Here is a 15,388-nt window from a genome sequence, read left to right as displayed (position 1 = left end):
AACAATGTCTACCTCAGCTCCTTCACTCCTCCAGGATGGTGCCACATCACCTCACTGCCAACATTTCTGAACAATGTACAGATGCATCGTATTCTTATCTGAATCTTGTTCAACATATCGAGGGAACAATATTTCAAGTTAATTTGGAAAAGCTCGACTCTTCACAAAGATGAAGGGAGTGTCTAGCATACACACACAGAGAGATTTCGTGGACCAAGATTTCAAGTTTGGAAAAGCTTGACTCGTATCAAAGATGAAGGGAGTGTCTAGCCTACAAACACTCCAAGAGCTAAAATCATAGCCCTTGATTTACATAGGAAAAAATAATTATGAAAAAAAACCCTGCTACGCTAACTAAGAGGCGTAAAAAGATCACGCTAACTAACTATGGGTGCTGCTCTCCATTGACTTTCCTATTTCTTTTATCCGTAGCGACTCACATGTCATGGTTACTAGTGAAGTTTTTTTTTCCGAAATGAACCAGGAGAGAAAGTTTTTTTTCGAAATGAATCAGACAGGAGAGCTGCTGATTATATTAAAAAGAAGATGGTCCAGACTGGACAAATACAAAGCACCAAGCGGTGCGAAAGTTCAAGAAATATATACATAGACACACAAACGTATAAGGCCCTAAGCGTGGAAAGAATTAATAGCGGGCGATTAAAATGGAAAGGTGTTTCGCTCCGGCCGTAGTCCACGTCGTAGCCTCATCTTTAATTTTGTGGAACATCATTTTGGCTGTAGATTCCTTGCGCTCTGGTTACTAGTGAAGTTAAAATTGACTTCCCCGACTTCTAGTTCATTTTAACATGTGCTTATAAAACAGCTTCACATTACAATGACTCGATTTATGCAAAACAGATAAAGTCAAAGTCGAGATAAACTCTCCCAAGCAAGCCCTAACTATTTGGGAAAGCCCTTGCCAAAGTTGAAAAATGATGTCCTCGGCGTGAATCTTAGTATAGAAGTGTCGATCTAAAATTCTTGTGCTAAGCACCCTTAAAAATACCCAAATGATGCATTGCCTTCCAAACACAAAAAAAAAACTAGCGTTCATTATGTTGCTAAAATAGTGATGATGTACTGGCCAAAAGAAATAGTGAATCTGTTTCAATAAGAAGAAAGATCTCCTAGCAAAAGAAGGAAAAAAAACAATACGTATGAAAATCGTGCGGATGCCACCAGCAGCAATGGGTCCAAGATTTGGATTGTCTGTCTGACTTGACATGTTGACCTCAGAAACTGAGCTGAGCTGAGCTGAGCAACCATGATGACGGGATGAACTGCAGTTGCTGTCAGGCAGGCACGCAGCCGATCCTTTATACTCTCCCCGTTCGTAGGGTCGTTTTGACTTTTTAATTCATAAATATAATTATCCATCTATATACATTATATTTGGCACATAGCAAAACATCTGTACTTAGAAAAAAATCAAAACAACCTACAGTTTAGGACGGATAGAGTGTTGGGATTCGGAATCCCAAACAAATAATAGAGAGATGAGAAAACGAGAAAACCAGCCAAATGAATAAATGGCCAAAAATCCCCTCCTCCAAACTCTAGGACTCTATTTATAGGAAGGAGGAGGTGGTTGTTTATATTTATTTTATTGATCAGGTCGAATACTACAAACAGATCCCTGCTATTTACAATGATGTTCCTAGATGTTGCAACTAAGTCCCTGTGCCTCACATACAAACCCTCGGACCCCTGTTTCAGGTCTCTTTTATACCAAGGGGTCCCTAACTTTAGGCCACCTAAGGCGCACTCTCAACAGGGAGTAGTTTATAGTTCTTCCTTGATCTAAAGGCTTGCTGTTTGCACATGGTAAATCTATCCGTACGTAGATCTTCCTTAAGTTTCCCTTCTCTATAAAAAAAAGTAGTGAAGCAGCTGCATAGCAATCGATTGAAAATCCTTCAAACTCTGTATGTTTGTTTTTCCGCTATAATTTACCATGCCTAACACATTCTATCAGTGTACTCATCATGTGTGGCTCAGTACTCACCATTTCTCTTTTCTCCTCGGGCCCTGCATCATCTCCCTAGGGGTGGCTCAGGGGCGACACCCACGCCCCCCAAACAACCACCGCCGCCGGCGGCGGTCCCCTGGTCTCTTGCCTTCTTCTCGTCCCTCTCCTTCTTCCTATCCTCCTCCTTCTCCCTCTCTTCTTGTTTCTTCCTTCTAGATCTCAATTTGCGGCTTCAATGGCTTGAGGGCATGGGAGCGCAGCTGCGTGTGGCCTGGGCAGCCGTTGCCTTCGACGCGCGCCCCTAGCCTGCCCCGGCGTGGCAGCGGGCGGCCTTGGGCAGCCAGCCCTAGCACGACGGCGGGTGGCTTGGGCAGTTGTTGCCTTCGGCACACGCCCTTAGCCTACCCCGGCATGACGGTGGGCGGCCCTGGCAGTCATTGCCTTTGGCGCGCTCCCCTAGCCTTCCCCAGCGCGGCGGCAAGCGGCCTTGAATGGCCGGCTTGGTGCGCAATGATGGAGACGTGCAACCCAGCAGTAGCAGCGGTGATGTGTGGCCTGGGAGGGCTGGTGTCGTCGGCACGTGGCTGCCTTGCATGGTTGGCCATGGAGGGCCCAGTGCGGTGCCGGTCGGGCAGATCCGCCGCCCGCGGCGGTGCTACTGACAGTGACGTACTGCCTGGAGCAGTCGGCGCCATCAGTGCGCGGACTTTGCATACCCTAGGTGTGGTGGCCCTGCGGTGACCGCCTTGCCTTGTGGTGTGGTGGCCCCGTGCGATGGTTGCTGGGCAGATCCTTTGGCTCCGATGGTGGTGGGGGTGCTGCTGCTGCGATGGCCGGCAGCCCCTTCTTGTGTGCGATGCGGGGATGATCGCATTGCCTGGTGGCGTCTGGTGGTAGTAGAGACGCCTGCGTCAGCCACTGGCGTCCGACGATGGGGCCTGTCGCACGACTGCATGGGCTGCAGCTGGAGATGTGCGTGGGGATTGTAGGCGTTGGCGAAAGCCTTGCACCTTCAGGGCCAATGACGACAATGTCTTTAGGCATTGTTTTCTTCCTCGGAAGTGTCAGTCGAATTGTCCTCTTTCTCCTCGTGTCTCGCATACTTCCTAGGTGCAGAACTTCTGGTCGGGCGGCGGTGGCACCTATGGTGTCACGTTCCTCCTTGGAGGCGTCGCTTTGGAAGCTCATTGCCTCTTTCCATGCCTGGCTGGTGCGGTCGCCGGCGAGAGATACTTTAGTTAAAAAAAAAGAAGGAAAAGAAAAAAAAGAGATGATGGTGGTGGTGGTATGGGTAGTGCCATGATGACGTTTTTGGTGGTGTGCTGGTGAGCTGTTCTAGCCAGTGGTGGCAACGGAGGTGCTTAGGCTGTTTACAGTGAAGTTGCGAATATTGGTGGTGGTGGTTTGAGCTGAGTGAAGTGATGGCATTGTGCGGCTCGTGTTGATGTCCTAATCTGACCAGGTGAAGTTGTAAATTGTGATGAGTTGGCTCGTGTCGATGTCCCAATCTGATTGGCCATAGTAAGTTGTGTTGAGTTGGCTCGTATCGATATCCCAATCCGACCGACAGGAGTTGTATGTTGTGATGAGTTGAGTTGTGCGATGCATTGTGTGGCGTGGATTGATGTCCCAATGTAACCGACCGGTGTTAGTTGTACTACCCAATCTAAGCATTCTTCTTTTTAATATAATCGATAGCTTTTCTGCCTAGTTTGTTTCAATCATGTGTGGTTGTGTGCAAGGAGCCAGGGAGTAGTTACTAGAGGATACCAGTTTTGACCATTACTGGATGACACTGGAAGCAGGAAATGTGAGCTCAGCACTGCCTGGGGGCCTGTCACATACTCTAGTCTAGTCAAGTGGGTTTGTGGCAGGCAGACAGGCTACCTTCAGGGCGTCTCCAACAGTGTAGTGTGGAGATAGCTTGTTGAGTTTTTTAATCAGTGAACAATGCAAAAAAAGTGACTGGCACTTCGTTCCGCGCCTAGCTCGCATGTTTTCCAAGCTTAGCTCTCTTACAGGCTCTCACAGCATGCATGTTGGCTCAAGCGAAGCTACCCTGTTTCTCATCTCTCTCTTCTAGCATGGAGTCGGCAGCTAGCTTATGTTGATGGCGATGGCCTCAGTATTTGGATTCTTAGGTCTGATTGGACATGTTGACCTCAAAACTGAAGCACAGTACTCCTGCTCCAGGGAACAACAGGCCTATCTCCTTGAGCATAATGATGAGAAACAATCAGAATGAAGCAAAGCTCCTGTCCTGTTGTCCGGTCATGGTTAGGCCTCTAGCCTCTCCTCCTCTGCGGGAATGCAGGATGGATGCATCTTAGGGGGTGTTTGTTTCCTAGGGGTTAAACTTTAGCCTCTGTCATATCGGATGTTTGGATACTAATTAGGAGTATTAAATATAGGCTAATTACAAAATAAATTGCACAGATGGAGGCTAATTCGCGAGATGAATCTATTAAGTCTAATTAATTCATGATTTGACAATGTGGTGCTACAATAACCATTTGCTAATGATGGATTAATTAGGCTTAATAAATTCGTCTCGTGAATTAACCCAGGGCTTCTGCAATTAGTTTTATAATTAGCTCATGTTAGTCATCCTAATTAGCATCCGAACATTCGATGTGATAAGGCCTAAACTTTAGCCCAATGATCCAAACACGCCCTTACATACGAATGGACTATTTTTGTGATGGAGCGTGACTGTAGGAGGCTAGGACTTGGAGCTGCAGCTGCATATAAAGATTACAAGAACGGGGCAAATATCCAGAGTCGTTGTGCGTTTCTTATTTCTCTGCAAAGGTAGTGAGCTTTAGGTTGTTTGGATGTCAATTTTGAACATTGGAACTAGGGAATGTGTGAGCTCAGCGCTTCCTCACATAGTGACTGTCAACATCCTCTGATGGATTGCTATGTCCTCTTCTATGCAAGGAGTCAATATGCAGGGTACGGTAGATTTGTAGAGAATCGGTTAGGTTTCATATCAAGAGCACTAAAAGCCCTAATATGGTGATTTCCTGCTCCGTGCCTCCATCCATCACCTGTTTGACCTTTGCTTGGAGTCGTTCAGTCAAAACTTGGAGCGCATCAAAGACATGTGAGCTCACTGCATGGAGCACCAAGCCAGCAAGGTATGTCAAAACAAAACATTCCTGAATGGTACTCCCTCCGTTCCAAATTATAAGTTGTTTTGATTTTGTTAGATTCATAGGTTTTGCTATGCCTTTTGTAAAGAATCGGTGCTCGTAGCCTAAGAAGGGGAGGGGTGAATTAGACAAACTAAAAACCTTAACCTATGGCTTCCACTACTTTTGCATAAAATATAAACTAGATCATGCTATCAAGATGTGCAACTAAGGTTGATCTAGTAATTCTTCCCACCCAAAACAAGTTTTGCAACCTAGAGCCAATCCTATCAAGATTCTACTCTAGTGAGTTAACTACTCAAGTTGCAAGTATGAAATGCAGAAACGTAAAGGAGTGGGTTAGGAAGAATGCAAACTCGGGCACGATGATTTATCTCGTGGTATCGATAGGCAAATGACACCCCTAGTCCACGTTGGGGCTCCACTGAGGATATGCTTTCGGTCACCAAGTCTCTCCCAGTCAAGGTCTTGGACTTGCCACAAAGACTCGTGCCAAGCCGGATGAGAAACTTACCACTAAGGTAAGGCTCACCACTCCCTCTCTTCCGGTCACCTTGACACCGTCTTCACTACAGAGTTTCTCCACCAAGGAAGGGCTCTCCTCATCCCCCGCACACGGTCATCGACGCCGCTCCACACCAAGCCGGAGAGTCGAAGAGTTGCCGGCGAGCCACCAAGGCTCCAAGGCACCGGCATACCTTGTACAACTGTAGTTCACTCCTTGAACTGATCACAAGGCAGTAACACCTTGCACTCTCTCTTCTCTAGGCCTATCCTAGCACTAATCACTCTTCTAAGTTTGTGCTAAATCTTTGATTAATCACTTATGCACTTTTGGTGGCTTGGATGTGTTTTTGATGAGTCTTGATCTCCAATAGATTCCTTCACACTCCAGCAACTCCAAATGGGCAAGTGGAGGGGGTATAAATAGCTCAAGGCATTAAAGAACCGTTGTTCCAACGGCTAGTTAAAATGTACCATCGGATGTTTCGACGGTCCCTCTTTGACATGCATCGGAACATCCGGTGCAACTAGCCGTTAGCCTCCCTGCACCCAAGTTCTTCACTAACACATCAAAATTCATTCGATGGTTCCTCCGATGGTACCATCGGAACATCCGGTGCTGAAGGTTTTCTGGTCAAAACCTCTCTGAAACTTGGAAAAAAAATATGCTTCATCCGACGCTTCTCTTGACCTAGCATCGGATCATCCGGTGCTATAGGATTTTCTTTGTCTTCAAATCCTTCACCCCAGAATTCATCCGACACTACTATAAATCCTACCATCGGAACATCCGATGGTCTTGACTCAGGTAGCTGCAACAATGTTGTACCAATTGATCTGATGGTTGCTCCGACGCTTTCTGTGGACCATCGAAACATCCGATGGTTCCTTTTTCTCTTCAACTCGTCCAATGCAAGCATCAAAAATACCATCACTTGGATGCTTGAATACCATAGAACAATCCTAGATACCATGGCTCGATCACTTGAATACCACCATTTGAATACAAAAAATACCGTCATTGGATCACTTGAATATCATGATTTGGACCTTGCCATGGTTTGGTTTACATACATAGAATCTAGAAAACCTACGAGATACATGCTAGATAATCCATTAGTTCCAATGATTATGTTGTCACTAAATCACTAAAATCACAAACTATAGCCTAATGGGGTCATGTTTGCTACACCTTTATATATATCATGTCTAGATGCATAGTAAAAGTATGAACCTAGAAAATCAAAACGACTTATAATTTAGGATGGAGGGAGTAGCACTTTGAAGGTAAGACAGGAAGGAAAATAAATTGTTAGATTTCTCTCGATAAACTCTAACCAAACTTTAGAGGGATATGCACAATGCAAGACATGATACATTAGAGGTGATTCAGCAGAGATTGCGGGGTGCAAGCTGACAGAACAACACTTCAGTATTGTTATGGTTTCAGTCCTAAGTTATATGTCAGTTGAACTACCGTCGGGTCGCTGTTAGCACCTTGTTAGACTTAATAGCAGTCTTATAGTGACAAGGGACCAGCAGTGGGCACGCAACTAACACCATTGCTGCGTTCTTGGTTCATGGTAGTAGATTTTAGTGGTTGGTCATCAGCTGCAAACAGATCTGATAGCCAATAGGCTACCAACCTACTATTACATGTACAGTTAAATCATTTTCCCTAGCAGGGGTTAAACAATGATACCTACATGTCAGATAGTGCGATAAAGTTTTGCTATAACGAAGCTAAACAAACAAAATGCAAGCGGGTACAATCAACCAAATGTTTCTTATGAGACCTGACAATATTTTTATACACGTCCAAATCCTAACATGATCTTGTTCAATTTCATTCCCTTTCCATTGCCCAAAATTTCCTTTGTGTGTATGTCTGTCTAAAATCTCTATATTTGTCTGAATGTTTCGATCAAGTGCAACAATTTTACAACAAAGATGTCAGCAATTACAAACAATTTGAATCATCTGGACACCAAATGAGTATCATTTCTACTCACCTTTCAACTGAAAATTTTAGCTATATTTCCCTATCAGAAACATCTATGTCAAATTCCCTCTGAATTGGCCATATTTTACACTTGTTTTCTAAATTCTAACTATCAGTCAAGTGTAGAATTGTACAACAAACACAATAGCACATAATAGAAACAATCACCGTACAGCTTCACCATCAGCACCGCAAATTGGTAAAATGAGAACCAAAGTAGAACAAATATCTATTACACATTTATAAATCTGACAAATCAACCAGTCTCATTACATTTTCAATGCTGTAATTTACACGTTCGGCGTCTGAAGTATATACTCATGCAGTCATGGTAGTGTACAGTTGTACTACACAAATTGTACATGAACAGTTACAACCATTTTGATTCATCTGATCAACACAAAATTTTCCCTCTACATGCTCCATCCCAATCTCTAATTCCCTTTCAAATTTTGATTGCCATACTGTACACATTTCTCTATGTCTAAAAAATATTCTAGTTGTAAAAAATGTACAACAAGTAGCAATTACATGTTACTGACTTCACCAGTCACCACTCACCAGTATAGCTTCACTGGCGGCACCTTGAACCCCGGCGTCTCGTCGAAGAACGGCACCGCCTCCGGCCGCGCCTGGAGGTCGCGGTAGAACTGGTACTCGGCCTCGTAGTCGTGCAGGTCCAGCTCCTTCTTCTGGTTGGTGTGGTAATGGTGCTTCGCTCCCGCCGCCTTCCCGAACCCGAACAGGCTCACCTCGTCGCAGACCCCCAGCGCCATTACCACCGCCTGCAGCCCCGACGAGTAGTGGAAGTACCTCTCGTCGTGCCTCCGGGTCCAGTTGTTCGCCGGCTCCCCGGTCGTGGCCACGAACCGCCGCATCGAGTAATACTTGGCGATGCGCGCGCAGAGCGCGTCGAGGCGCGCGTCGGTGACGAGGAGCGGGAACGGGGACGCCGGCGTGGCGGTGGCGTTGCAGATGAGCGCGTCGAGGAGGTGCGCCGGCTGGCAGACGTACATGGCCATGGGGACCGCGCGGCCGTAGGGGTGGCAGGCGCAGCCGCCGGCGGCGACGGCGGAGCGGACGGCGCAGCGGTGGAGGATGTTGGAGTTGACGAAGGAGAGCGAGGTCTTGGCGCCGACGTCGGCGGCGTAACCCGCGACGCGGGCGTTGTTGAGGCGGACGACGAGGTCGTGCGCGTCGATCTGCCCGCCCCGGCCGGAGCCGAGGAGAATGCCGCTGTTCCCGACGACGGCGCAGGTGGGGAACCGCTCCCGCCGCGGGTGGCGGTCGAGGAGGTCCCCAATGCCGCCCATGGCGACGCCGGCGACGACATCGTCGTCGTCGCCGCCCCGGCGCCGGAGCTGGCGTCGCGCGAGGAGGAACGAGCGGAGGGAGGCGCGGAACGCGGCGAGGAGGGCGCCGTCGTCGGGGACCGTCTCGAAGGGGACGCGGAGGCGGGAGACGGCCCGCTGCCGCGGCGCGGAGGTGGCGTTGGTGTGGTAAGGCAGGCGGAGGTAGAGGAGGCGGTAGCGGTTGCCGATGCTGGGGAAGGAGGACACCGAGGCATTTGCGACCAGCGCGGCGGCCTCGGCGCGGACCTGGTCCCCACCTGCGTCGGCGGCCGCGAGCCTACGGAGGAGCGCGTCGCCGCCCGCGTAGTACTGGGACGGGCCGCGGGGGAGGAACAGGCGGCGGCGGAAGGGGAGGGAGAGGAGCGAGAGCGCAAGGAGGAGGACGAGCACCGGCGGAAGGTGGCGGCGCTTCATCTCCGGCGGCGCGGTCGCCTTCGCGCGCGGCGAGATCCGGCGGCCATTTTAGTAGGCGCGGAGGTGGTGGCTGAGCTGGAGCCGCCGGTGAGGTGAGTAGGATGGGACACTGGGTCGGGTGAGAATTGGTGGGAGCTGCGTGGCGGGCGTGTGGGACGGCAGCGATTCAGGTTGACCCAGTCAACCAACTCGCTGACATGTGGTACCCGGAGCATTGTGGGGCCCTTTTGTCAGTGGGTGACGGGTGGCTCGCTGGTAAGGCAGCGAGCTGATGGTGTCTGCAGGTTGGTTTGGTCGACAACTCAACATGGAGTGGAAGGGAGAAAGGCACTCGAAATTCAAAAAGGCACATCTGCTAAGGTAAGATGTACTCCAGTTCGAGAATACAGAAGGCCATACTTGAATACGTCTTTGGAAGCTGAAAATTGGACCAGATGGTTGATCTCATATTTGTGTTTTTCGTTGGAGCAAAGGGGAACACTAGTCACTAGAGGGTAGAGGGTACAACTAGACTTGAGCAAAGTGTGGACTGGACCGGCAAAAAGCTCGGAATGATTCAGGGAAAAAACGTGACCAAGCCCGCCCACAAACAGCTTTCGGACCGGTTTTTTCAATTTTTTTTTGTCGGGCCGCCCGATCTTTTTAAGTTGAAAAATAAATAAATAATAATAATAATTCGTCCGAGCTTAGCGGGTTTTCAAGCTAGCAAAATGGGTGCCACACCCGACCTTATAAAGGTCACATGACGGGCTCGTGCCGGACTGTCGAGCCAGGTCAAATTTGCTCAGCTCTAAATACACTAATGGCTCATTCTAGTCATAAAATGATGATCCATAGACATGTGCTTTAGAAACATAACAGTGACTACAGAAGCATATTCATGAACCTAATAATGAAACTCTAGTACCATGAAAAAGGCCAAAATATTTTTCCAAACAATTTGTGCTTCTTGTGTCTTTCAATACGATATTGATCCTTCAACAGTCGGTAACATATGTTCTAGGACAATTAGTGATTAAACCTTACCTTTAAAGTTTTTTTATATTCTAATGTGGTCTAGACAAAAAAAAATGAGATAGTATTTAGAATGAGTTATGTATGCAGACGTGGTTAGTAAATGGTTGGGGTCCATTTGTGCCACCCCAAAATATTGTCATGATATTCCCCTATTGTCATCAACCTAAAGTAGTTAAGCATGAAGCGGTCAATTTTTTTTTTAAAAAAAACTTTCATTGTGCATCTAGAGTTCGAAGCGTGCATGTGGGCAAAGCAATCACTTTGAGTTTTTTATCTGTGTTTCAAATAGCGGCTATTAGGATTTAATTAAAAAACACCGAATACGAGCTTTGATGCAATTGGATGATTGAACCCCTCGTACTAATATGGAACTCCTTAGTTTTGGGGAAAAATTCATCATCCATAATCCTCTCTTCAATATTGCTTTCACCGTAGTTTCACGTTTTTGTACTGCTGCTGCTATAACTATTTTTTTCCAAGTATTTCCTCAAAGGTATCAGTCAAGCAAGTTGTCCACGGATCAAGGACACACGTTATCTTGTAATCAGAAAAAGAAAAAACTTGCACTGCAGAATGCCTTGCTAGATTATTTTTTGAATTTTTTTGAGAGGAACGGCTTGGACTTTTATTGATAATAACTGAGAATTACATTCCACCCCTTGCTACGAGGTCCATTAAGAAATAGAAAATTACATTGAAGCCCTACACATAACCTCCATAGCATCTTGCTCGTGAGCAACTTCATGGCCACCCGACAAACACGCTCATCGAACCGCCGCACCAGGGTTTGATGAAGAAGAGCGCACAACACGGAGCCGGAAGTCGAAGAATCCCAAACTGATAAAGACACATTAATTTTTTGAAATGCCACAATAGACAGCACATCGAATGCATCAACGCACCTTTAAATCACTGAACGCACTAGCAACGACAAACGACCATCGGCCTTTCCTTCACCGGGAAAGACACTGAACGCACTAGCAACGACAAACGACCATCGGCCTTTCCTTCACCGAGAAAGACAGGATCTGGCACCTCCAGCTTGAGATCCATCGCTAGTGGTCCAGAAGTCAACTCCCTTGCCAACGAATCGAAGATCGCCAACAAAGTAACAAAGAAACTCAAAATGAGGATGAAAATCCAACCCGTCGTCATCAGGCTGTAGTAGATTTGGAACTCACCAACAGGAGTCACGAGTCATCAGGCTGTAGTAGATTTGGAACTCACCAACAGGAGTCACGAGGAGCATCGATCCTGGAGAGAACCAAGGTAGAAACTACCCCAAGTCGTGGGGGAAGAAGAATCCTAACCTATCTAAAACAACTAAACTATACGCTCAAACTCCCGGTTCCCCCCAGATTAATTTTTCGGCTTCTGGCCCATTCCAAAATCAGGAAGCCCAATAGCGTTGCTCTATATGGGCCAGTCTCTGTGTCGCTATAAAATACTAAGGCCCAATAATAAAGTACTCTTTCAGTATATTATCATCCTATATGTAATTGAGCTATTTTTTCAAATCAGAAACCTCTATGTCAAATTCTCATTTCCCTTTGAATTGCCCATATCTTCCCCTAGCTTTCTCTGGTTAAACATCTCTCTATCAGGTAAGTGTAAGATTTTTTTTCAACAAATACAGTACCCCAAACAAAAATTTCAGAAACATCACATGGGACACATGTCACGGGTGTTTTGTGCCAATAATGTTCCATACGACTATACCAGTAGGTACCTCAATACCAGGATACCATAATGGAGGCGTTCTTCGACAACCGGCCTTATAACGACTAGTGGTGCATCCATACATGTCTGTCAGGGCTAGTTTGGTGCGGTAACGACAATTGGTCTGCGGCGGCTCACCGCGGTTGCAGTCATGATGGCTGGTCCTACTTAGGGCAAGTACATTGCTATACGTCAGTGGTCTTATAGGTCGTCTCATGCAGTGTCACGTAAGATTTTTGATGATGTGGAGGAGAGAGAGCGAGGAGAGAGAAAGAGGTCGTTGCTTCGCGAAACAACCACCTCATGAGCTAAATTGTAGGACTACGAGACAACTTAACAACCATTGTACGAGTTATTATTGCCATGCAACTCATGGAATTATATACCACTACCAGACAACTTATAGGACAACCCATTGTACGGGTTGCCTGTTGAATCGTCTCAAGATTACGTGTCAATGCATGAGACCGTCTATTAGACGACACCAATGTACTTGCCCTTAGCGTTGGCCAGTTTGGCGTGGCCACATTGGCTTTTATATATGTTTGGTCGGGGTGGAGTGGTACGACGCCAGCTATGGCATGACAACTACTCCCTCTGTTCCAAATTGTAAGTTGTTTTAGCTCTTTTAGATTTATAAATATTATTCTGCATATAGACATACACTATATCTAGATGCATAATAATATCTATGAATCTAGAAAAACCAAAACGACCTACAATTTGGAACGGAGGGAGTACCAATTTTGAAGCTTCGGATGCGGCATCTTGGGAGTTCCAGTTACAAAACCGCATTGGCGGGGCATCTTTTTCCTTCTTGGCGGTTGCGCTATGGAAGACATGCTCCCCCTCTCCATTCCACTACTCTGTTCCCCCGGGGCGCGCAGGATGGCATTGTCTTGCCGGTTGCGTTTCAAAAGGGAAAAAAAATAAACCTCTCATTTTACTTGGGCCGATAATGTTCTAAGCATGAATTTTCACGCCCTTAATCAGATCGAAGCGTCCATCGCCATTCACGTTTCCACCCCAGTTGGGCGTCTCGTCGGTGTGCGAGTGTGGTCCAACACGGACACAGATCGCACACGCAGCCAATCCTACAACTGCCAAGTTAGAAACTGCATGCAATCAATCTCGCTCGGCCATGAATTTCCATCACGACGGTTCAGATCTCCAGTCACCAGTAGACAGCACGGAGCACGTCACCAATACTGCTTCACCGGTGGCAGCTTGAAGCCCGCCGGCGCCTCGTCGAGGAACGGCACCGCCTCCGGTCGCGACTGCAGGTCGCGGTAGAACTGGTACTCGGCCTCGTAGTCATGCACCTCCGTCTCCTTCTTCCTCTCGGTGTGGTAATGGTGCTTCGCCCCCGCCGCCTTCCCGAACCCGAACATGGACACCTCCTCGCACGCCCCCAGCGTCATCACCACCGCCTGCAGCCCCGACGAGTAGTGGAAGTGCGGCGTCCTCTCGTCGCCGCCGCGCCAGTTGCTCTCCGGCTCCCCGGTGGCGGCCACGAACCGCCGCATCGAGTAGTACTTGGCAATGCGCGCACACAGCGCGTCGAGGCGCGCGTCGGTGAGGCGGAGCCGGAACGGGGACGCCGGCGTGGCGGTGGCGCCGCAGGCGAGCGCGTCGAGGAGGTGCGCGGGGTGGCTCACGTACATGGCCAGCGGGACACTGCGGCCGTAGGGGTGGCAGGCGCAGCCGGGGACGGTGGCGGCGGAGGGGCCGGCGCAGCGGCGGAGGACGAAGGAGTGGGCGAAGGCGAGCGAGGTCTTGCTGCCGACGTCGGGCGCGAAGGCGGCCGCGGCGCCGGCGGGGGCGTTGTTGAGGCGGACGACGAAGTCGTGCGCGTCGATCTGGGGGCCACGACCGGAGCCGAGGAGGATGCCGCTGTTGCCCACGACGGCGCAGGTCGGGAAGCGCCGGCGCCGGCCGAGGAGGCCCGGGAGGTCGCGCATGACGCTGGCGATGGCGGCGTTGTTGGCGCCGCTTCGGCGGCGGCGGATGTGGTGGTGCGCGAGGAGGTAGGAGCGGAGGGAGGCGCGGAAGGCGGCGAGGAGGGCGCCGTCTTCGGGGAGCGTGTCGTAGGGGACGCGGAGGCGGGACACGGTGGCGTTGCTGGAACAGCAAGGGAGGCGGAGGGTGAGGAGGCGGTGGTGGCCGTTGCCGAGGCTGCTGCTGTGATGATGGGTGGAGGAGGATATCGAGGCGTTAGCCAGCATCGCGGCCGCCTCGGCCAGGATCTGGTCCGCGCCGGCGTCGACGGCCGCGAGCCGGCGGAGGAGCGCGTCGTCGCCGGCGTGATGCTGCTGGGACGGCGACGGGTCTCGAGGGAGGAACAGGTTGCGGCGGAAGGAGAAGGCGGGGAGCGAGAGGGCTGTCACTAAGAGGAAGAGGACGGGTGGGAGGTGGCGGAGCTTCATCTTCAGCGGTGCGGAACGTCGCCGCGGACGGCGAGCCCGCCGGCGGGCATTAGAAGGCGCTGGGGTGGAGGTGGGGCCATAGCTGACGCTGGCGAGTGGCGCGTGTGTTGGTTGGTGTCCGGCGTGACGACGGCGCCTGTCTCATGCAGGCCCATGCATGCGCGCAACTCGACGGCTCGACGGTGTCCGGGCTTCCGGGGGTGCAACGCATGGCTTCGTCGACGGACGCGTGGCAACAGGTGGACCCACCTCTAGGCAAAGGTGGGCTGCCATGGCTTCTGCCTTCTCACTTCTCAGTGGAGAAGAAAGAAACAGACAAACAGTGTTGAAGAGGAGGATCGATGTGGGCTGTTGTAGTATTGGGCCATCGCCAAGTACTCAAAAGTGTGATTAGAAGCCCAGCCTAACGAACACCCAAAAAGGCTCGTGTTGAAGAGAGCCAATAGTTCGTTTGATAAGCTGTGTAGTTAATTTTTTTGAAACAAAGCTGTGCAGTGAATTGATTTGTATAATGCATTTGATCTGTTCATTGTTTACGTCGGTGCCGCTTGTGGAATAATGTGGACCCAAATGCAGCGGTAGTCAGATTTTTCATTGTTTTTTTAAGCCCAATGGCGGATTTTTCGTTGTTTAGCTCGTGTGTGGAATACTGGAATGTTCATTCTTTAGTTAGGCTATCAGATTTTTCAGCACCTTAATTATTAGTACTAATTGTTCAGATAATCTTGTGTTGTCGAATGTTGAGTTTTAGACCAGACGCTGAGAACATCTCCGGCACTTCCCTAATAAATATTTTTCAATAACTAATTAGTGGAGATATCCCATAT

At 49.0% G+C, this 15,388-nt stretch overlaps 2 protein-coding genes across 2 annotated transcripts; both read right to left on the bottom strand.

Moving 5' to 3' along the window:
- Nucleotides 1-7,882: 7,882 nt before the first annotated feature.
- On the bottom strand, nucleotides 7,883-9,508 carry LOC101753884 (sialyltransferase-like protein 2). The gene has a single exon (XM_004978638.3). It carries the CDS (start codon nucleotides 9,397-9,399, stop codon nucleotides 8,191-8,193), a length of 1,209 nt encoding a protein of 402 aa, XP_004978695.1. The 5' UTR covers nucleotides 9,400-9,508; the 3' UTR covers nucleotides 7,883-8,190.
- A 3,826-nt stretch (nucleotides 9,509-13,334) lies between these two features.
- On the bottom strand, nucleotides 13,335-14,561 carry LOC101753470 (sialyltransferase-like protein 2). The gene has a single exon (XM_004978637.1). The coding sequence runs from the start codon at nucleotides 14,559-14,561 to the stop codon at nucleotides 13,335-13,337; it is 1,227 nt and encodes a 408-aa protein (XP_004978694.1).
- Nucleotides 14,562-15,388: the final 827 nt, after the last annotated feature.

Source organism: Setaria italica, chromosome VIII, assembly GCF_000263155.2.
Source record: "Setaria italica strain Yugu1 chromosome VIII, Setaria_italica_v2.0, whole genome shotgun sequence".
Lineage (NCBI taxonomy): Eukaryota > Viridiplantae > Streptophyta > Magnoliopsida > Poales > Poaceae > Setaria > Setaria italica.
Note: the sequence above shows the minus strand (reverse complement) of the source record. Positions and strands in the feature narration are given on the sequence as shown.

What these genes read in the sequence shown, in the direction of transcription:
- LOC101753884 (XM_004978638.3), bottom strand. Translation starts at nt 9,399, where the DNA reads ATGAAGCGCCGCCACCTTCCGCCGGTGCTCGTCCTCCTCCTTGCGCTC.
- LOC101753470 (XM_004978637.1), bottom strand. Translation starts at nt 14,561, where the DNA reads ATGAAGCTCCGCCACCTCCCACCCGTCCTCTTCCTCTTAGTGACAGCC.